Source organism: Lepeophtheirus salmonis, chromosome 2, assembly GCF_016086655.4.
Source record: "Lepeophtheirus salmonis chromosome 2, UVic_Lsal_1.4, whole genome shotgun sequence".
Lineage (NCBI taxonomy): Eukaryota > Metazoa > Arthropoda > Copepoda > Siphonostomatoida > Caligidae > Lepeophtheirus > Lepeophtheirus salmonis.
In genome coordinates this window covers 30,003,307-30,027,852 of record NC_052132.2, presented here as the reverse complement: position 1 = coordinate 30,027,852, position 24,546 = coordinate 30,003,307, and the positions used below count along the sequence as shown (strand labels likewise).

General features: G+C 30.0%; 1 protein-coding gene across 1 annotated transcript in view; it reads left to right on the top strand.

The window, feature by feature from the left end:
* Positions 1-24,546, top strand: part of LOC121113691 (trace amine-associated receptor 8b) — an 89,916-nt gene that overhangs the window by 18,854 nt on the left and 46,516 nt on the right. The window contains exons 2-3 of the mRNA XM_040707535.2: positions 7,035-7,421; positions 11,435-11,551. Coding sequence (XP_040563469.1) covers positions 7,038-7,421; positions 11,435-11,551 — 501 coding nt within the window. The 5' untranslated portion in view covers positions 7,035-7,037. The remainder of the gene's footprint in view (positions 1-7,034; positions 7,422-11,434; positions 11,552-24,546) is intronic.

Here is a 24,546-nt window from a genome sequence, read left to right as displayed (position 1 = left end):
ACCAAATCATGATACTTTCACCACCATGTTTAGCTGTTGAAATAGTGTTTTTAATTTGAATGTTTGGCCCTTCTGTCAACAAATGTGCCGATGCTGGTTGCGGCGAAACAACCCCCTTTGTCTCATTTGACCACAGCACATTGCGCCAGAACTTGAATTCATTATCCTTGTGGTGATTGGCATACTTCAGCCTGGTGTTTATGTACCTACTCTTGAGGAGTGGAGTCTTTCTTGGCAAACAACCCGGAACCCTTTGCACAGTTTATCGTTCAACCAAAGTTACTATTGCTTTCAACCCTTGCTTGATGGATTTGACAGTTGTTGTTGGATTCTTGGCAACCTGTCGGACTGCATATTTCATTTGTGATTAAATCAGCTTGGACTTCCTACCCCGTCGAGGAAGATTGTTTTTGAGGCATAAAAAATATTTTATATAAGATGTTGATATTTTTAGTCAATAAATAGTAGTAAGTATCAAAAACATTACAAAAAAATAATTAAAGACAATTTTTCATGATTTCCTATATAAGTATATATGGCAAATATTGAGAGAGTAAGAATACTTTTGGGCTCAAATGTACATATATATATATGGAATATGATTTTAAATATGAAAAAATAAAATTCCTCAATAACTATTTTATATACTGTGTGGTCCATTGAAATATGAACACTTATTAATCCAATAATTAATAAAGGCTGAGAGATTGAAATTAATTCACATTTCGATATATTAAAGGATAATCAATTAGTTACAAAACAGAACTAACCTAACCTCTGCAGCTTACATATATGCAATTCAGGAAAAGGACGCTTGAACGTGATCGACGAATTTCCATTCCCGAACTCAAAGAAGAGCCTTGTGAGGGGTTTGAGGCCACTTTTAGCACCATTAATGATAAAAACCAATCTCTTCCGATGCAAGACTCTTTTCAATGAGTCTTTTGTGTTCTTTTGAACTTTTTTAGCCGCCTTACAGCCCTTAGGCCTACCCTCACGACTACAACTTTTGAATGCATGTCGAGGGAAGACTGGCAGTGTCCTTCATCCAAGCACCGAGTCTCTCAAGGCTCTGTTATGACATCTGCAGTGGGTGCCAGGCCTTCCACCGCCCGCTGGAAGCCATTATTGCCGCTAAGGCCAGCTACATTAATTATTAAGGGAGCTCGGACACACATCTATTTAAATATTGATTTTGTTGAAATTCTATTGTTTATTTATAAATTAAATCTTGTTGAATTTTAAAATTCAAAGTGTTTATATCTTAATGGACCACTCGGTACTACAATTCTATAAAATATATTGATGTGGAAAATTACGACATACAACATGATTAGTAAATAAATATATATACGAGGGTATACATATATAAAATATCATATATTGCTACTCAAGGAGTAATAGATTCAATTTACTTTCTATTCAAAGGTATCCCTAAACATACACACAAACAAATTGCCTAATTCCCAAAAGTATATATTTACAGTATTCTACGTTTAAATGCCCAGCATAACTTTTACTACCCTTGAGCAGTTAAAATAATTATTTTTACTTATAAGTAAATGTATAAATAATATATTTAGATCGACATATATTAGGGTGAGCTTGATGCCCAACTTTGTTTGGCTTGATAGAAAAAATCAAGTGATAGATGATATATATGACAGAAAAATAATTTTTTAACAAGAAAAGTCCATGATAAATTTTGAGGTGGGAACAGATTTCACCAAAAATTACTATGTGGTTTGGTAACAATAGACCAGCTTAGAAATGCACTTTTTTAATATAGTAAACCAAGCAATTATATGTTTGTAACACATGGGCAAGTAATAAGTTCCCAGTTTCATACATAGATGGTGCTATTTTTCACAATTCATCATATTTTCAGTTAGTAACAGGCTTCAAAAGACAGCTTTCAAAATTTTTTGACAATCTGTTCTTTAGTTTGTGAGCTATTCTTAAATTTGTGACGCTGCTTTGGGTATGACAATGGATCAAAAAACAGTTTTTTTTATTTTTTATTTTATACTGCTTCTTGATGTGACAAAATACTGTTCTAGCTAAGCAAAAGTGTAATGGGGATTCCGTTCCATAAAGTGATGAAAATCAAATATAATAATTCAAGCAAATTTAGAAAGAAAAAAACCCCGTTTTTTCTTAGTTAATGCCGGTACTTTTCATCCCATTTTGTATGAAATATTATTAAAAAGGTATCAACTATCTTAATAAAACTCATGTTATAACTTTTTTTTTTATATCAAGACTTTATTCGTTTAGAGAAGCTACATATATAAAAACATAACTAAATAAACATTTTAGTTTATAATTAAATCCCTAAACTAAAGTCAATACAACAATTAATTAGCATTGTTAGTCAAAAGATAATTAAAATACTCCGTAGTAGTTTATCACATTTCATAAAAATCATCAATAAAATTAGTAAAATGATCTGGTAGAAAACAAATGAATAAAAATTATTAAAATTATACAACTAAAAAAAAGTAGGATGGAGACAAAAAGAACAACATTTAAAGCATTAGATGAACAAAACTTAATAAAAATAGCTCTAAATTCTTCATTTCGGATAGGGTCGTCTTTTGTCAGCTTCTCTGCTATCCTACTTCTACAGCTCGAGAGAGCTAACTCTATGGCGCAAGTTTTTGTAGGAGCACTCGAAATATTTGAAGTGAGCCCGAATAAAAGAATAGCAGTCACGAATTTATCACTTATTCCTGCTATGTTAAGCAATATGAATTTTTTCAGTATATGTAGTGAAGAGCAGTCTGCAAAAGCATGAATAACTGTATTACACAATTTTCCACTGTCCTTGTAAGGAGCATTGAAGAATGTACATCCTGAAGATATTTGATATTGCGAAGTAAATCGCTTTCCATCTTTTACTTTAGAAATTGAACCCATGATTCTCTTCTTCCATGATATAGGCAGGCCCAATATTTTTAAGAACTTGTCCCAGATTTTGTCAGCTTCCTCCTTATAATTTAATGCAAAAGACATTCTCAAATGCCATGGAATGGGCATCATGTGATTGTCACAGCTCTCTTTAGTGGATAAAAAAATTTCCCAGAGTTGAACATTGAGTCTTTGCTCAAATCATGAAAGGAGATAATACTCCTCGATAAGGCTAATCATTCTAATTGTTTTGGTTCCACGAGGTTTTTAAAATAAAACTTCTTCTTACAGTTCTGTCGTACCACATCAATGGTGGAGGTGGATGAAAATGAGGGCGTTCCTTTCCAAATAATCCTATGTGCTGCCGCTAAAGATGGAGATAATTACACCAAATGATCATTTATAAAATCTTTCCCAGCCTAACCCATGTGTACATCGGGTGAGAGGACATAGTGGCTCGCCACTCAGTCTCTGGATGTCTTGAAATTATAACTTTTTGATAGACTTTGGGCAGTATTCTTGAGAGCAGAGAGAATCCTCCACCCACAAGAGATCTAGGTCGTTTGATTGAGGGTAATTAGCTCATATGAAAAAGCATATTAAGCCAGGACTCTTCTTCTTCAATTACTCTATCAGCGAGCCAGGGAATAGCTGTTGCCTTATATAGTATATTAGAAATAATTAAGAAATTATATAGATCAATCCTCTTCTGAAGATTGAAACTTCTCTATTGGTAAATGGAAGAACACACATACTTTTTTAGGAATGTCCAGTTGGAATTAGAGGCACCTTTTGAATCCCATAGAATTCCCAATATTTCCACTGTGTCTTTAATTGAACATCCGGCAATTTGAATAGCCTTACATGGTCTCCATTTACCAATAGGAAGAACAACGGTCTTTTTATAGTTGATTTTCAAACTGGACCTCATTTCATACTTTTTGAAGAAGTTCAAAATCACTTCAATTCGTCTAGTTAATTGAGCCTCCGACTTAGCTTCTAACAACAAAGTGACTTCGTCGGCATACATATCAATTATATGTATGTCTCGAGGTCCCAAAGTTCACTCAAAACCCCTTAAATTTCTTTATAATGGAATCTCCAAGATCTTTTAATGCAGAAACGAATAATAGGAGGGCTGAATGACAACCTTGACGGCAACTCTTTCTTAAGGTAATTGGGTCGCTTTCTCCCTCCCCATCGAAATAGTTGATGTGCCATTAAATAGAAGAGCTCTAATGGGACTAAAGAATTCTTTTGGAAGAAGTCTTATAACTGCTTTCAATATATGACTGTGTAGGACAGAATCAAATGCTTTGCTAAAGTCCACAGCTATAATTGCGCCAAAAACTCCCTTTTTACGTATAATTTCAACAGCAGACTGTACATTTCTTGAAATGTCTGAAATCTTCCTTCCCTTTAGGAAGCCTTTTTGTTCTTTCCCAAGTTTGGAGTTCAAAATTGGTTCTATTTTACTGGCAAGAACACCCGAAAGAATGCGATAGCTCTCATTGAGTATCGCGATTTTTTTTATTTTCCTATTAAAAAAGAAGTAAAACATGACTTTTTTCCCTTAAATTTTTCAATTTATATGGTCTTTGAGTTTTTTTAAATTTAAACCATATAAAAGTACTCGAATAACTTTTTTTTAAACGTACTTTAAAAAACTCATGTAATTAGAAGTAATGGTGTGATTTAAAAAATCATAATTTCGTTTGAATAGTTCTTTTTATACCATGATTAAATTTTCATATAAAAGATTATGTTCGATGAAACCTCTTTTTCATACATTGTAGAGGAAATTGTGATTGATATAAATCCCAACATTATTTCTAACTTAATGAATATGATATGGTTCAAAATCAGTAAAAATTAAAGCCCATATACATTGAATGCCATTAGGTCAAAAAAAAATTACTCTTTATTTCAATACAAATAATGTAGGGATGGAACGAAAAAGTTCAGGCGATTTTGATTCGGTTACCATCTTTATGAACAATTTCAATACCAATTATTATTTTATAAAGAGGAACATCATAAACAAACAACAAAATTATTTACTTTTTATGAGTTACAGCTTGACGAGAAAATACACAATTATATCAATCATAATTACGATTATAGTTAGTTGTAAATAATCAGATATTAAATTATTTAAAAAGTGATAATTCTTTTATGTAGAAATATGGTACTGAATCTTAGTTACACTCTAAAAAACATTATTTTTTTTAAACGCTTGAAAGGCCAACCCGATATCCTTTGAACATTTTAAGGATAATATTTGTGTTTTAAGGCTTAAATAATAATAATAAATACTGCTTTGTATCCCCTATAAAAAAAAAGGTCTGAATCTTTTTTCTGTTTTTAAGTCATATCCCTATATATTTATAAATGATATCCAGATCGGGGCTCAAATTAAAAACAGGGCCTCAGGCAAGTGTCTAATGAATTTCCCTCATAAAACCGACCCAGCTCACTGATTTGTTGAGGCATGTACGGATACCCTAGTGAACATACATACTTTCAACTTTGTTTTGCCCTTGAATTGAAATAGGTGTTCTCTTATCAGATTTACTTTAAGAAACATGATTATGATCTTTAAATAATGAAATTTTGATTTTTGTGGCCTATGGTATGATTTTTTGAAATTATTTCTTTTACTGGCCTCCTTCTTACACAGATCTCAATTTAAAAAACTTTTCCATTTAGTCCATTCTGGAGAGGGAGGTTAGTGTGACACCAGTGTCTACATAGGATAACTTGTCGGAAAAGACCGTCCGTAAAGCGTGTAAAACATCTTCAAAGCGTCTGATAGCTGGAGTTGCTGCAAACTTGTGGCCATATGGAATGAACTGGCCCATCATTTTAAAGGAAAGTTCGCTGATTGCTGTAAATTTTTCAGCAATTTATTCGCGAAATAAATATATATGTACTTTTTTAGCTGTTAAATTTGTCCTATGACTTACCTTGTATAAAACAATATTACCATATAAATACATATACCAGGTACAAATTAAATATTAACATACTCATACAATTCAAATATCTTAAGTTGTAGGTGACTGATGCTATTTTATTATTGATCTATAATTGCTAAGCGAGTGGGATACATTAATTAAGGTCACAGGCTTAGTTAATGCAGGTCAATCTCCAACTAAGTTCTCAAAGCTAATTGTTGTTGCCAGCAAGACTTTTTAAAACAGAATGTTGAATGTTTAAGGAAAATTAAAAGGAATGATGGAATTATGATTCAATCATTATTGTATAAAACTATCAATTACGAGGATAAGTTTAATGTGGCTTCTCTATAGCCTAGCTGTTAATCCTCATGATTATTTCTTGCTGGCCGCATGTTGCGATGAAGTTATGTAGATCACGTAATGAAAGTATGTATTCAATGAAAGGAGTTTTTGGGCATGTAATGATGTAATTATATCCAAAATATAATCGAATATCATGCCCTGTTTCTGTAAAAGGATACTACAATATTAACATCATCTTGGTGACAGAATGAAATAAAGATACAACTGAGTGTATTCTAGATTGCTTTATAAGTCGCCCGGTAACCTGTTAGATTGTGTGAAAAGGCTAAGACTTGTACAAAAATCACTTTTTCTCATTTTTGTGATTGTTTGACTCAGTATTGCTTATGTGCTCTTAAGAGGTGAACACGAGTAAAGAGCAAATACAACATTTTTCCCATTGATGTTTGACTTCCACCACGCTTTTTAATATTGACGTCAAAGAGTATATGCTCTTACTATTAATCAGATAATTTCTTGTATTATATAGTCTGAATATACCGTAAGAGCATATACTCTTTGACGTCACTATTAAAAAGCGTGGTGGAAGTCAAACATCAATGGGAAAAACGTTATGGTATAACCTTGTATTTCTATTAACCTTGTTAATAAACTAAATCATGGTCTGGGAAATGTCCTGTTGAGATCTGCTTACAGATTCAATTATTATGATCATAAATTTTTCCATCCTATACTATTACCGAATTTTGTTTTATGTGAACTATTTTTAAACATGAGTTATTGGACAATTCTCGTCCTTTGGCTTTAAAGAGATTTCAGAGAGTGACTATAAATTCATAATATTTTCTATGATTATTCCAGACAATGCATTTCGATAGTGGCTACATGGAAAGTGATGGCTTACCTCCAACCATTCCACCGCCAAAGTGGATCCACAATGTATCCTGCTATAATCCAAGGCTTGTACACGACATGAATGCAGTAGAAGATGACATTGTTTCCTTTGGCGACGTCATTAAGTTCTTCATGCTCCTTCTTACCACGTTTCTGACCCTCACGTTCAATACAGGATTTTTCATCGTTTTGAACTCCGAATATTATTCACCGTGGATCAAATCCCAGCCCAAATATCTCCTCGGGTTCCTTGCAATAAATGATCTTGCTAATGGAGTTCTCATACTTGGTTTTGGAATGTATCCAGCCATGTTTGAATGTTGGCCCTATGGTCAATTCTTTTGTCAGATACAGGTAATTACTTAATTTACTTACATATGAGGTGCATCAACATAAAAATAATTATGTACAAAAATGAGAAAATCCAAATTTATTTTTATAAATAAATATCCATAAGCCCAATATTTCATAGACATATTTTATTCATTTATAGGATTCATATTCAATTTTTGGGATAAGTTGAGATTTCCAAAGAATGTTGACTATGGTTTAAAAACTTCGTTTGTTAAAGACACTTAATTTGATCTCGATATGGCTTCTCAGATCGAATTGATCAATTTATAATTCTTTTAGGATGACCATTAACTTTTGCAACATTGTGTGCAATTTACATTAGTAGCTCTCCCTTCCAATGGCCAATTCAAATAATTTGCTGATGGAAAAGAAACATATTATTTGAATAATGCAATAAATGATATCCAGATAAAAATTATTATAGTTTGTGATAGTACTGACGACACACATTTTTTTTATTCATGCATTGAGAGCGCTTGTTAGATTTATATACTTGATTCAATTTTTTTTGTCTGTAAGTAGAATCCATCAATTGTCAAGTGTTTTAGTCACATATCTTTTTATGAATCAAACTTTTTTGCACTTCTTTAAATATTTTAAATGTTCACACTTCGATAACTATACGTGAATTTTTCAAATGAGTGATTCTCAGTGTAAAAAAAGTTAATATTTTCATTTAAGTTACATTACGTTACTGAGAAAAATCAATTTAAGTCAACGTTTCTTATATTTTTTAAGTTTCTAAAAATTTATATTGACATTAAAACAGCAAAATATCACAAGGACTACCAAAAACTACTCTAAAAGCTTTCTAAGAGAAATTCTAAAAATAATTAGACTCTAAACTGTATTAAATATGAAGATAATAGGTTTGCCGATGAAAGCCCATCAGATTAAATAAATAATCAATTAGACAATAATTTTCTATCTCCAAAATAAACTTCCAAGCATAACTTTCAGTGCCTGATTTTTTCGGAAAATATCCCCCCTGCCCCCCATTAACTACAGATTTGCAGCATCTTCTATTTCTTTACATTTTTCATATTTAAAAAAATTGATTTCTCATTTGTTTTAAAAAAGACATTTTCGACTTTGTTATATACTTTGTGTGATTCTTTAAACCCATATTTTTTAAGTTTTCTTCTTCCTAAAGTATACGAGCCTTCGCATATATTACGTGCGCAGGTAGGGACTTGGGCACTGGCCAGTATTTAAATAACTGAGCATTTCAAGGTGGTTGAATTAGAAAATTTGTATTTTTCTAAAAAAAATTAAATGTCTCAATTTGAGAATTTTTTTTTTTCAAACTTTTTTTTTCCAATTTTTTTTTTTTTTTCCAGGGGATTTTATTATTTTTAGATATATATATACAACATCAAATGATAATAAAATTCAGAAGGAAAGCGAATAAAGATAACATAAATAAACAATCGTTTTTAGTAATATCCCCTTAAAACTATAACCCACTATCACATTTGTATACATAAAAATTGAAAAAAAATGTCACAAATAATTGCTAAAAATGGCGAAATTTATTTTCATTTTCTATAATAGAAAGAAGTGATATCTTTAAATTTTATCACCTTAAAAAAATTTCAACTCTGAAATAAGATAAGTTTTTTTTGTCTCTTGAAAAAAAAGTTCTTCAAAATTAAGTTAAAATTGTCAAAAAGACCTCCCCCCTCAAAAAAAAAAAATCTACATACCCCCCTGATGAAGACACCATTATAAACTCTTTGAAAGCATTCCTTCGCCGGTGCTTAAGTTCTAAATCAAAGACTTGAGACTTGAATTAGACCTGACAGCTAGGACTCCATAGAAAATTGATTAGAGTTCATATTTTCCACAATTTTTCTCTCATTTTTTACTGAATATAAGATACTATAGAACGTATCCTTTTATATAGAAAAAACTCAATTCGAGTCGGAATAAGTAGCAGAATATTTAATATGAATTGCTTTGTTAATTCTTTTTAATACTCAAATATTTCGAGTTTTGATCGATGAGAATTTAGAAAAATTGTTTCTGAGGCATATGAGGCCTTTTTTCAAACTTTTAAATATATTTTCACTACCAAACACAAATATGTTATCCTATAATCATCATTCTTCCCTTGGAATTAATATTATATATATACTTGTATTTAAATCTTTGTTCCCTTCTGCATTAAATGACCACATAGTTCATTTTTCTTAATAAATGGCTCTTACAAAATGTTCAATGCAATTTTTTGAAATTTAAATCAATTTTTAATTTATTTTATTAAATATGGCTATGTTGTATTTTTTTTCCCTAGAAAAAGGTTATCATGTAAAAGTCATAAAAATTATGATTTTTGTAGATCTACATAAGAAATAAAGGTATTTCCAAATTTTGGTATATAGTAGTGAAATCGTTTTGCTGTGATATAATAGTTCTTAATCCTTAAACAGCAAGTCTAAGTTGAGTCTCAAGTCTTTGCTTAAAAGTTCAAGTCCTTAAATATTTTCACAGAATCCTGTTCAAGTTGTTAGATTCTAACTTTTCAGCTCATTTCAGTTCTACAAATATAATAAATTGTTCATAATATTTAGTTTTTTGTTGAAAGTATAAAATGGCTTTCGAGTTCAAGTTGAGTCACAACTCTTAGCTATAGAGTCCAAGTCAATTCTTGGGTCACTAAATGTTGTAGCACAATGTACAACACAATAGGGTTACATTTTTCTCTGGAACTCAATTTGTATTGGTTTGGGTCACGGGCATTCCTAGAGAAACTATTCTTAGGTCAGAACGAGTACATGTAAAACTAATAATGTTTACTTACACTTAATCAGTGCAACTCTATCTCACAAATTAAAGAAACATAAAAATAAAAGATTGATTATCTGATTGTCAGCTGTCAAATTTAGTGACAAGTCATTAAAATATGGACTCAAGTCCAGGTCTAATGGCGAGACAAGCGTCCCAACCTCTGCAAACACTAATATAAAGTCAATTTATCAGTTGAGTCATACTTAGGAATGTGAAAATAGTTGAATTCATTGTAAGTGTACCTAAAAAAAAATTTGTTGGTAACCTACAAGATATTAGTGATGATAAAAATAGATTATTCCTCAGCAAAGCTATAAACAAAGTGGCAATGCTAAGACCAGATGATCAATATTTGTCCACATATAGTTGACTGTGCTACAACTTCTTGTACACTAGGACTGTCGAACATATTTGAATATTAATCTATAACTAGCTATGAATTCGCCCTTTTAACTGAATTAACAAGTTTAATCCTGCAAAGGGAAGAAAAAGTTGGATATATAGGGTAAATGATAAAGTAAGTCATCTGTGGTATAATAAAAACAACAACAATATCTCACATGGAAAATTGTCAATTCTCATAGAGCATTAATCTAGTGCTATGTCGGTTCTTATTTTGGAACAAGGATCACGGTCCAGTCCTACTTGACGGTGCTTAAGGAACATAATATCAAATCTTCGTTACGTCGATGAAGGTGTTTTTCCTTTCTTAAATTATTCCGTTTAAATAATAGAATGAATTATATAACTAAGTAAAAATAAAAAATCTTCATATTACAATAAAAAAGTAATCGTTTTTACAAGATATATGCAATATATTAAATACATTTAATATACTTTATTTGGCTTAAAAAACCAATGATACTTTTATAAAAAATTCCAAGGATCGACAGTTAAGGTCCGGGTTCAATTATCGACCGTCTTAAGGACCGTTCCCAATAATCAATAGTCCTACGGACCGATCGGACAGGTCCTAAGACTGCACCTAATAAATAAGAAGGGACACAATTGATTCCTCCCTATTTTAAAAAATCCAAACGTATTATCTGTTAGGATACATTCTTTTGTCTTCTCTCAAAGTTACCAACAGTGGCTTATCTTTTTTATTTACACTCGCAAAGATTTTAACAAATTTCACATCTATTTGTCATACTTTGTATTTATGTATTGCTCAATATTATTAAACCATTATATTGTTGAATTAAACATTTTATTATTCTTAGGCACTCATTCACGGAGCTTTAACCCAACAATCCGCCTTGATTTTTATGATTCTTGCTGCAGAGAGATACATGGTATCCGTTTATCCTCTTATTTATTCCTCTGCGTGTAGCTCCAAGGTAAGTCAATTATCTTATTGTAAAGTTATGAGACTTTCTTTAATAATAATCGAATTATATCTACAGCTATTTTCAACAAAAATTCGTTATCTTTCAATCCATACAGTTGTATTTTCTTTTCTTTTTTCTCTCCCTCTCTCTTATACTTGCAATATTAAATTATTTACGGTGCATAAAAATGTTTTAAAAGAAATACAAACTAGATGAAGTAAAAAAACCAACTTTATTACAGTAGAATATAGTCACTAATAGCATACAATAATTACCAATTTAAGTGACTCTTGATAAGTATAATACCTATTGAGGTTTGTTGAAAATAGTTGAAATGTTAGAGGTAAAAAAAAGACGATGAACATGGCTGTTGCCTAACTAAGCACGAACAGCTTTTTTGCACACTCCCGACATCGACTGTCTAAAGGGAAAATAAAAATTGGAAAAATAGTTGCTAATCTACTGCATTTCTCTTGTTACCCACTGTTAATAATAATTTCGAGAATAGTTGTTGATTATTATAAACATTAAATATATCATTTTATCAAAATAAAAATCAAGGACAGAGTATGAAATGACACAAATTCTGAACAAAGGCCTTTGATTGATATAAATTAATATAAAAATTAAATTCTATGCATTACCTTTTTTTGAGTTTTAAGTACGTAGAGTCAGCTCCCTTAAATTATACGAGAGTAATATTATAAATATCAATGAAAACAGCTGAAAAGAAAATACAACTTTGTTTATTTCAAAAAGGGATCCGCGAACATTCAAATATACATTGTACTTTGGTGTCAGTTGTGGATGTTTCTGCTACCCCTGCGTATTGAGTATGAATATTTTGAGCGTTGAGGGTGAATTCAAAATAGCTCTTGTGATGTTGTGAGTTATTCCAAATACTTTTTTAATAACTGGGAAAAACTAGCTAATAACCATCTGATTATGGACCTTATTTCGTTTTTTTTTTTGTAGGAAAGGTTGCAGGATCCAATAAATGTATGAATGTTAAAGGTGGAATGCCCCAAGATATCGCTGTTGGGGCATTCCACGTTGAGTTTGGATATTGGATAAATTTGAGTAATACTCTGTATCCGTGGACTCGTTTACCTCAAACATGACAGTAAAAAATACCCTCATATTTTCTCTGAAAAATGGGTACCATGCAGGTATTTAATTGTCAGCAATAAATTTTGGCCGAGTAAATATCTTACATCTATCACCTTTAAAGAGTAATTTTAAGACTTTTGGTATGAGTACTAAGCAGGATATGATGGCTGAGTAAACACACTTTTTCATAGTTTTTTGTAACGTCATCAGTCTTGAAAACTCAGAAAAAAATAATTACGATTACACCACGTATAATATATGTGTAAATCCATTCTTCCTGCTTTCACAATCATCACTATGGTCTTGGAGGGTGATTCCACGCCCGTTTTTATTTCATTTTGAACTTTCTACTGCAACTTTCAACATGAAACAGCTTTAGTTTCTATAAATATTTTACCTATTTGCACAAAAAACATAAAACTATTTTTAAAACTTGCAATTTGCCATTCAACTTTGAAACACACTATTTGATGGCTTGACTATTAATATATATTTTAAAGGTTTCACATACAAATTATTTAATCTTGAGTTTTGACCTATCATTTACCGATGATTCTCAAGTTAAGTATTTCTAAGAATTTTAACTTTGGTGGCTCTTTGACAGTGCAGGGTGAGATATATTGGGCTTATTGTTACGTTTGGAGGTTTGTCCAAAGAAATTGTCTACACTTTTCAAATGTTTTATATTTCTATAGCTTTAAATTTCACCTATTAATATATAACTGAAAAATAATCTAAAAGTTCCATGTTTCCTCTCTCTTTTGCCAGTCCAGATTTATTTTTAGCAAAAAATCTACTCGTAAAAGATAGCACCTTTGGAAAATAAGAAAAACTTCTTAGCTTGTCTAATAAAAAAAATCTTACACATGTTGTAGGTCATATTTTTGGAACTCTAGTAAATTCATTCATCTTTCATTATAATATATGTTTTTACTTGACATTGATGTGAGATATGTTTTTTTCATGAAGGTTATGACTTTATGAATACATATATAGAAATTCAATCATTCAACATAGAAATTAATATCAATTAAAAAGTGCACTCATATTATGCGCATATACATGACATATAATATAGAATCTTGTCTAAAATGTAATTAAATTTCGGGTGCATCATGTGCTTGATTATCTAAATATTGATATTCAATATTTTTTGGTTATCGTATTTCATACATGTCAATATCACTCTTTATAACTTCTCCTTTTCTTAATTTATGTACAGGATTGTATCACCAAAAGAGTCTTAAACTACTCTCAGTGGTTTGTCTATCTATATTAATAAATCAAAGTTTATATGAATGTATGTTTGAATTAAAAACAATCATTTTTGATCTAATAAATGACAATGTAGTCATATTAATAAAATTTAGCTAAGGCTCAGACAGGTTGATCTCTACAGACTAAAATACTCCCTAGTTCCATAACGTCATTTTTTTTCTCAAGCTGTTATACTTATTATTTTATTCTTGAAGAGAGAACATATAGATACTGAGTAACTACGTTAGAGTGTGCTCATGAAAATGGTGGTGAGTAAAGATTTGTTGGGAGTTATCTTCTATATTTTTATGCAAAGTTTGTCTGTATGACAACGCCTAATAACTCTGGGCCAATACCTGATACTTCCGCTAGTTTTATAGTATGTATTAATAGTTTTTCAATGTAATTACCCTTGTTCTGCACAACCTGACGGAGACTACTCATAACTGACTTACAGCTAGAACACACTACATCTTCCGAAATTTTAAACCACGTGGCTCCTTGAGATTATTTTTGACTATAAGGCATTGACAAAGAACTTAAAAGATTAAAAAAAGTGAGGTACATTTACCAAGATCAAAATGTACTGTTTATTTTGTAAGACAAAACTATATTTTTTCATGAGGAGGATGAGACATAACAATATATTTTTTTTCTTCCTAATAAAATTCTTTTGGACGAATTCACATATTCGTGATAAAATTAACAAAGTTAACACGCAATTTTATGACTTCATGTACATTGTTAATCTTAAAGATAGGGGCAAAATACTTTTGCAGAAAAAAGTATGCCAAGAGTATGAAAAAAATATTTAGGTTAGAAAATAAGAATTGAGAATTGTTTAAAAAATCTTTTCTATGGTAAAAATGTCTGTATATTATGATTTTTTATTTTTTCAATCCTGTATTTTGTGCAGTTTATGCAAAAAAAAAAAAAAAAAAAATTGTGACCAGTTTTGCACAAAAATGACTTTTTGCGAGACAAAATTTTTGAAATCCAAATTTTCTAGACGTATAGAATCTAAAATGTATAATTCAATCACTATTATTTAAATTAAAATAATAGATAGTTGCCAGGAATTTCAAATATACTGTCTGTTCAGTTCTTTATTCATAACTTTTGTGTAATGAGCGTTTAAAAATGTAATATGTCAAATGACCAACGGGAATATAAGACTCATACTTTTCGATAAATGCCTGAATTTAAGTAGGGATATCTAATAATAAAAAAGGTCTACAGGCTTGATCTACCAACCATTTCATTGGAAATTTAATCATCTTTAATTTGATACTTAGTTTATACTATTTCTTGTACAGGAATATTTAAAAAAATAAAATATTACCCCTTCTGCCTAATTTTATTGTCTTGTGAAAAAAATACTATCCGTCATTAAAATGGATGATACATAAAAACGTCGAGAGCTTTATTTTACTTTATTTACAATTTACGCATATAAAATTTTATGCCACATTTCTCATTACGAGATCCCGTAACAAAGATACAGTATGAACGATATTCGTGCAAAGTTAATCGATTATGCCCAGGATATCCTTCTTTAAGAAAATGATAGGCAATTTGAGGCATAGTACTTAATATTTTTGATTTTTTTACTAATCAACAGAAACTTTGTCACAGAACAACTACAGGTTCTCAAAACCACAGGTGTTTGACTAAATGATTCATTTTTTGAACTTGAAAATACTGAAGAGGTATTTTTATTTGAGTATATTTGACTACATATTTGAATTCTACTTAAAATTTTGGTACAGAAAATATGTATTACTTATAAGAATTTGACCCTTGATGTTTTCCGGTTTTTGTGCAGTTAAACCGGGGTTGAATCTCAAACCATGTCATTTAGTTATTCAAGTGCAACTTATCTATCAATAATATACTACAACCTCTATTCTTTCAATTGCAAATCTATAAGTAGTTTAAGCTAAGAACCATTGGTTTTCCAAACTATTTTGAGTTTGACACTTAAAATATTTTGCTAGACAATAATAAAGATTTTAATTCTACCTTTATTGAAAAAAATAAGAACTACGACAACAAAGCAATCGAATATATTGTTAATATAAAATCATTGATATTTATGTTACTACTTGGAATCATTTTTTTGTGATCAGTTCTCTCTTTTTTTTTTTTTGCGGTAAGTAAAGTCAAATTCAGACACAAACAAATATCATTACAGACTCTGGATGAACAAATAAGTTTATAAACGAATCAAGGTCTTAATGCTCGGGATGTGCAATGTACATTGAGCAAAGCAAGTCTGTTTTTGGTTTAATTTTTGACACTGGAACTTTAAGAACATTCTCAATGTTAAGCCACGATCTGTATTGTTTGTGATGTAAGTAAATACGGAAAATGTATTCTCACATCCATAAGTTGAGCCAAATACTATATCTTATTTATATCATAAATCCAAAATTGGTTTAGTTTTTTAGTAATAACATCTGTTTTTAGTGTTTAGTCACTTGAAAGTTCAATTAGGGTATATGAGTCGACAGATGATTAGATGTGGTGGTAAAAATGGTGGATTTAGTAATGTTTTTCAAGAGCACTTTCTTCTGGGAAATACTTTTTAAAAATAATCCAAAAGAGAATTATAAAAAATATGTACATTCATCATTTAGTTTTATCCCACTCAAGGTATCATAAATTTAAATTATATTCTTCTTTTTTGGAAATAATTTTCGGGAGACCCACTTTGGGAATCACTGTTCTAAGTGATACTCTTTTATTTCAATTACCACGAAATTTAATATTCTATTACTTAGGTATAATCGAAGTCGGTCCTTCAGTCACTTCAGCTGACAACTTTTAAGCACTGTATATTCCAATCACATAATTTTCATAAGTTTTCCATATCGATTTTATATGTTTGGTGCTCCTGTGAAGTTGAACTTACAAAATTGTACCACGTCATTGTAATTCGCTTTTTATCCACTTCTTATTACTAATTCCAAGAAATAATTGGAATGTATGAAGTATTATGATTTTGACTTCTTGCGTAGATCTTCCACCGTCTTTTTAAAAGTTATACGAGTATAAATATACTGATTTATTCTTTGGGAAGTACCGGTTTGACAGTGACCAAATTATCCCATTAGTTTTCAGTCACTCCTAAAATTTGTTTGATGGAAATATTGGACTTTGGTATCATATAAGTTTTTTGGATATCCAAAAACATTATAAAAAACTATCAATAATCATAAGTGTATTTGTATGTTTTTGATATTATTATATTACTGCATATCTAGACAATATTAGAGAAAGTACTCGAAATTTTATTACAATGGGTTGGATTGTAACTGAGCTAAAGGCTTTACAAGTCATTGTGGTTTTATCATCTCTGATGATGATTCATCAATCAATGATAAAATCTCCTACGTTTTCTGATTGTATTTTTCAACAGTTTTGCATAATTTATGCATCCTCCTGTTAGTCTTCAAGTTATTTGGAGTATTCTCTATTAAATATATTCCCCACATTATTATTATTTGAGCATCAAATAATCTTAAATTGTGCTTCTCTAGACCAGTGTTTCTCAAAGCGGGTGCCGCCAATAAATTAGTATTTTGACATTTAATTAAAAAAAATCATTCATTATATATATAAATATATTTGTATACATAAATACATTTATTTGAAACAAAAAAATTATATTATAAATTTTAGACAGATAAGTATATAAAGTTCACCGTGAAATTCGTTCTCCAATACTTATTATCAATACTATTTTATGTCAATATCTCACCAGGTTCAACATGAATGCAATGCAGAGCATATTGTTTTATTGTTTAAGGGTGAAAGCACATTCAGTTTCACAAAGGTAATTATGGATCGTTCCCTAGAAAGAAAAGCCTCACAAAAATTCCTAAATTATTGACCGTAAAATAGAGCTTTAGCCTACTTTATGCGAGTTTTCGTCTTAAGTTTGTATTAAACGTCGTAAGGTAGATACGGAGTGGTTCATTAAAATCTAAACGCTTTGAATTTTAAACTTCATATAATTTATTAATTAACAATAGAATTGTAACAAAATGAATACTATAAAAATTTGTGTGTTTGAGTTTTCTTAATCATTAATATAGCCTCCTTTAGCGTCAATGATGGCTTCCAGTCGGCAGCGAAAGGCCTGGCACCTTCTGCGGATGTAGTCCTCTGTCATGAAATCCTAGTGCTGTCTGACAGGGTCTTTAAGGTCTGGGATGACGGATACTACAGGAAAAGAACTCTAAAGAATAATTCAAAAAAGTATTGTAATGAAGAATATAGGTTTCTTTCATTGCTGGTGTCAAAAATGGCTGTCCACCCTACACAAGGCTCTTTTCACCCACTTTTTTGATAGCTTTCTAGACAGTCTAGTGTGAAATCCTGAGATTTCTTGCATGGAGCCTCATGGACTTGAGGGTATTGGCCTGGACTGTTTTTTTTTAACTCCTCCAGGTCCATTTTGGCATTTTTGAAAGAGCCTTTCTTCCTTTCTAACGTTTTGGACTTACTGACGGTGTAGACGGTGGTCCTAGAGTCTTTAGTTAATATGGCTCCCTGTTAGACAACATCCTTGAATGTTCCTTTAAGTAAAAGTTATTCCTGTATGTCAGCCTCACGATGCTTTCAATTTCTTTTGAAGCTCTATCAACCGTGACGTGTAATGATGAGTTTTATATCATCTTTAACATACAATATATGTTATCTAACACGGCAAAAGTGTCACTGAAAAACTCATTAGGATTTGAAACGATAATTATGACTCATATATTATAAAATGTTGAAAATCTAAGCTCGAAGCAGAGTTTATATTACAAGACAACGATGCCACAGAGTAATTTGAATTATTCGATAGAAATTTGACTTCCCCTTAGTGTTTAAAATTTGAGATCTTGTCATGTATTGATTCAATAGAGGGCGCTCCAGTGGTATTTCCTCAACATAAACAGTCCCTATACGTTTTAGCCACACACCTACTATTGTAAACTTAAGGTATTTCATCTCTTAGGCAATCCTGTAACCTGATCAACAAGGGAAGCAGGTAAAGAATTGAAATTTTATTTACAAGTTTTAATGTCTGATGGAGGCGTTCAAGTAGTCGATGCTGTTGTGTTAATTGGTAGAGACTTTCCTCTCTAACTCTCTATAACAGAACTAATTCGTGTGGTTCATATTTGGGGAATTAGTGGGCCAGATCTTGGGTCCCAAACTGGCATCTGCTTTCCTTTCAACATGTTTTGGGTCTTGTGGGCCTTGTGAGAGGGGGAGCGAGTCTTATTGAAAAATGAACTCGACACTATTGGCCTCAGCCTTTATCAAAGGTATAACTTGGTCATACAGGAGTGTACCTAGTACCTGTCAGCACCCGACTTCTCTTTTGACTCAAAGAAAAGGGGGGGGGGGTAAATAAAGTAACCCGAGTTAGATGTTTTGTTTATTATTCCCAATGATAAACAAAACATAAAAAGATTGTCCTGATTTACTTGAACGACCCTGTAGTAACAAATTAATTGCAAGTATTTAAATGGCTGGTTCTACCCGAGTCCGAAATCCATTATCTGGGTCTAAAACATATCGAAAACCCATGCATACCATAGTATAGTACAACAAAAAAAATTCAATCCCAAATTTGGACACAAAATGGTAGTTTAACTAAAGATTTTTGTGACATATTGAGCGTAATAGTTTTAAAAAATATGTCAAAAAAAATAAAACAGATTTCCAATGTTATAAAGGAGGTTGTTTCTACTGAAGGGATACTTTTCAAAAGATGTTGTCTCCTGATTATACATATAAATTACATATTTTAAGGTTTCAATTAATGTAAACCTCCTTCAACCCGAAAAACATTGAATATGTAAATAATATGACAAAACTGGAATAAGGAAATTAAAAGTTAAATTCAATGTATATGTTTTATAAAATTTTTCTTTTTTCTTTTTTTTTTTTGAATGGGAAGGGAACATCAAGTAGTTTAGTTACTTATTTTTGAGATAATTAATAAATTATTATAAAAAGTTATGAAGATGAAAATAAAAACATTTTGATAACTTTTTAATTATTATTATTTTTTTTTACTATTTAAATGAAATTTTATACATATTCTTTTTGTGTCATTGTAACGTATTGTATATTGTGGTATTAACATGATTTTAGTTCTCGTTTTCAAAAAATTTAAAAGCTCCTTAATTTCATTTTCTGGGATGTCCATATTTATAGATTTGGGAAGTTTAAAGAAATTTTATTGGACTTTTTTTAAGGGCTCAAAAGAAGCTTCTTCCCCCCTTTCCGACCCGTATTGTTATTTAAGGCATTGAGCACGAACATGAACATTAAAGTTTCAATTGCAGAAGGTTTCTAAAAGTAACCTTGTTGTTTTTTTTAAATCACGTTTTTGAGTATTATTTCCATTCAATGCCATATTTTGAAAATACAAAACTATATATTAAAAAAATATTTAAGGTAATAACAATTAATAAAAACATTTCAGCATTCAAAAATTAAACTATTTATTTAGTTATCTTCAATGCAGTTCCTAATCATACAAAAGTATATTTAATTGAAAAATCATAAATGTAAGTTGAAACTTTTTCTATTTTTTTAAAAATTGGTTTATAGATATAATAGCTCAAGCTAATTATTAAACCTCATATAACAACTTAAAAAGATTTAAAAAAAAAACAAGATTCGATTTTGATGGATTTTTCCTGATAACTTTCAATTTCCTTATAAATTATTCAATAAATAAGCAATATAAGGCAGTGAGAAAATGTTTCGAATGTTTCTTTTAATGTTGTAATATAAGGAATATTCTTTATTTTAGCTATAAGATAAAACAATTGAAGGAAATATTTAAATATTTTAGCTTTCAAATATTTATACATTTATTTTGTAAGATTTGTTTTTAGATAACTAAATAAATATTTTATCTTTTGAATACTTGACTGTTTTTTTATCATTTTCTTTAATTTTCATTTATAAAGTTATTTCATATCGAAAAATGTTAGCCTAAAAACGTTATTTAAAAAAAGCTTTAAAAGACAAATAATTTGCAATTGAAAATTTTAAAGATCCCTTTCTTGTTCTATAGCTCAAATAACGATAATAATACTGTCTTTTTTTTTTTTTTTTGTTTTTTCAAGTTCATTGCACGATGAATGTGAGTAATGAGAACAATGAAAACCTTTGTGTTTTAGTTTGAAAAATAATTCTGAGCAATGCTGGATACTCCCGCTAGTAATCAAATATAGACTTAATAATCAATTCAGGGCATCCGCAGAATTATTATTATTTATTTATTTTTTTGGAGGGGAAAATATGACTTTTTATTAGAAAATAAATCCTAGTTTTTGTTTTGGACACTTATTGTGGCGTAAAATTTTTTCATCCAATCGATTTTTTTTTGTATAAAGTTAAAAATTTCTTGATTTGTGGGGGTGAACTACATCCCACCCCTCCTCCGGACGCCCCTGAGATTTAGTATTTGTTCCATGAAATTTCATTTCGCAAAATGTGTATTTGATGAGATTGTTTTCATATGTACATATAAGCAACTACCCGGTATTGCTTGGGCCAAGGACAAACCGGGAAAACACATTGGTCAATATTATTTTTTCTTAAAGTTTAGACCCCCCTTCGTGTGGGCAAGCATTATAATATATGTATCATTTTGAATTTAAATAAAAAATGTTTTATGAACTTCAAAAAACAAACTAACATATATGCATCAAAAAAATGGGGGAACAGTCCATTTTTTATTTATGTCAAAAATTTGCCAAATCGAAATTTACAAAGAAAATTGCATTAAATATTTTGCATTAATTTTGCGAAAAATATATATATTATCCTGGATTGCAAATGTAAAGAGAAAAACAAACCTACGAATATTTTTTTTGTATTTGCAAAAACAAAAAACTTATTGAGAAAAAGATTGTCAAAAAAAAAAGTGTTATTGTTAGATTCTTAAATTATAAGTACAAAATGCATCCTTTTGTGGCATTTCTTAGTAAAAATAGAAATTTGACGTTTGATTAGGAAAAATGGAAAATATAGTTAGAAAATTACAGATATTTAAGTTGAATATCAATTTTTAGATGTCAAATTTAAATACCAAGGAATTTACAGACAAATTTCTTCAAAATTTATTTTCTCGACGAATACCTTATGCCATTGGAAACACATTTTTTTGCAATTACAAAAAAAATAGTGCAATTTCCACTGCTTTCTTATTTTGCCAATATCGTTTTTGATTTTGAATCAATATAGAAAACTTTTTATTTTACTCGTATAGTTGTTTTTTGAGACGCCAGTCACTTTTTGATTTATAACTAAACCCCCTATCTAGTCTCCTTGAGCTCCCAAAAAACAAATTTATGACCCCCCCCAAAAAAAAAAAAAAAACTTTTATCCCCGTGTAGGCCTGACCAGGCTTAAAAGACTCACCCATGCAAAATGTCAGCCTCCTAGGTTCAACGATGTGGGATACATAAAGGACACACGAGCCCTATTTTATATGCATTCCGATTAACGGCAAGAAATCAACTAATTTTAAAATCAAAATTTTGAACTTGGACTTAATGCTAAATATTGAAGGTCTTAGTCTTATAGCCTGAATGTATTTGTCTTTATTTTAAGATCAACACAAATGCCACAAAGTTTAATTTTAATTAAATGAAAAAAACTACCAGGATCAATTCTTGTTTTTTTGTTGTCAATTCCACAAAGTCTTGGTCTGGTAAAATGATCTTGATTCTAACACTATTTTCATTTGCAATGTAAAGGAAACTTCTTAGATAGCACGATGTTAATGATGAAATTTTTAAGGACTAAATTATTAAGAATCTCCAAACCTTAAAACTATTCCTTTTCAAAATCAGGAGGTTTTGTGATCACACATTTTAACATAAAAAATTTACTTGAAGGAAAGAGCACATTGAGTGCCAGACAAAAAAATCAAAAATCTAATTGTAAGATTATTGGACCAGCTAGTCACAAATTTGTGATAACATTTTATAGTGTCAAATCGAGGTTTGAGAAGATATAATTTGGACTTTTTGACTAATTTATCCAATTTATAGGTTTGACCCAACATTTGAATAAGAAAATCTACATCAAAATATAATTTTTCTCGATAATTCTGTACAATTATTGTAAACAGTTGCTGATAACATATTTCTTTTTGGAAGTATATGATAATTTACGAATTTACATGACACTTATAACAAAATATGATTTAAGGTATTTCAAGGATATTTCCGTCTCTGGGAGTAAATAAAACCCTCCAGAAAATAAAAGAAGGGGGTTAAAATCTAATTCAATTTTAACTCTCACTTTTCAGATGAAAATATATTTTAAGGATCCTAAATTGAATAATTTTTAATTTCCACCCAAAAAAAAACCCTTCCCTAACTGGAAATTACTTTTTCTTATAAATTCTGATTTAATCAAATTTTACTCTAGTTATTTTCGACATATTTATCAAATATATATACTGTTAATGATAAATTCTATTTATTTTATTAATCAAAAAATAATTTATACTACAGAGTCCACTCCACCAGTGGGGCCACGGGGGTATAACCCCTAACTTTTTTCCCATTTATATTGTTACCACAACATTTTTGGAAAGAGCAAATAGCAATTCAAAAAATTTTCTATGGCTATGATTAGGCTTTTAAAATAAAATAATATATTTCATTCCTAACGACCACTATGAGTTAACCCTATAGCAGACTAAACAATTTAACTATTGCATCACCAATATTTTAGTCCTGATTTGAACTGTAAATAATGGAATCAATTCATATGAATTTGAAGATAATTTATTGTTGAGGTTTACGCTTTTGCATAGATAATTTACTTTTATCTTTATATTTTAACATTTGACTAAAATTTAGGGGTGAGCCAATAAGTTTGCTTGTTTTGTCACTAAAAAAGTGTATTTTCCCATACATGTCCATTTAATATAATCTTTCCTATGATTAACAAAATCCACAAATGTTTTATATAATCATTTAGTAATTAATATAAAGGAACTTCATCTTGATTTGAAGACAATAAATACTTTAGATATGTTTTATATTTCACAGCATAATTCAAACAGTATTGTAAAAGTAACTTGTCTTCTCAATGTCATCGAGTTATTCAATCCAAAGAAGTTTAAACTATAATGAAAAGGCAACTTTTGTTTGGAACTATCATCTTTCTACTGGACATTGAAAGTTGAATATAAATCTAGTGGAACCATTCAATCATTCTGAATCATGGCTGAAGTATTATATTTTATGAAATCCTCAATATTAAGCGATTTATTTCCAATGATAATAAATATGGCTTCTTTTCAAAGAAAAGTATAGGTTAAATATATCAAAGTTCATTGTATTGTACTATGGAGTGGGGGTTCGGACTGCCTAACTATATATGTATGTACATTGTAAACCTTTACTCATAATTAATCTGGATTTCATTTGGGAAATATATTGATATTCAGCTACAGCAATCCAAAAATATATATTACGAATATCAAAAATACTCGTTAATGTATTGAATTATTTTTTAACAAAAATTTGTATTTCTTCGCTTTCTATATATAATGTATCACTTATTATTTTTTGTCCAACTATGTGTACATTTGATTT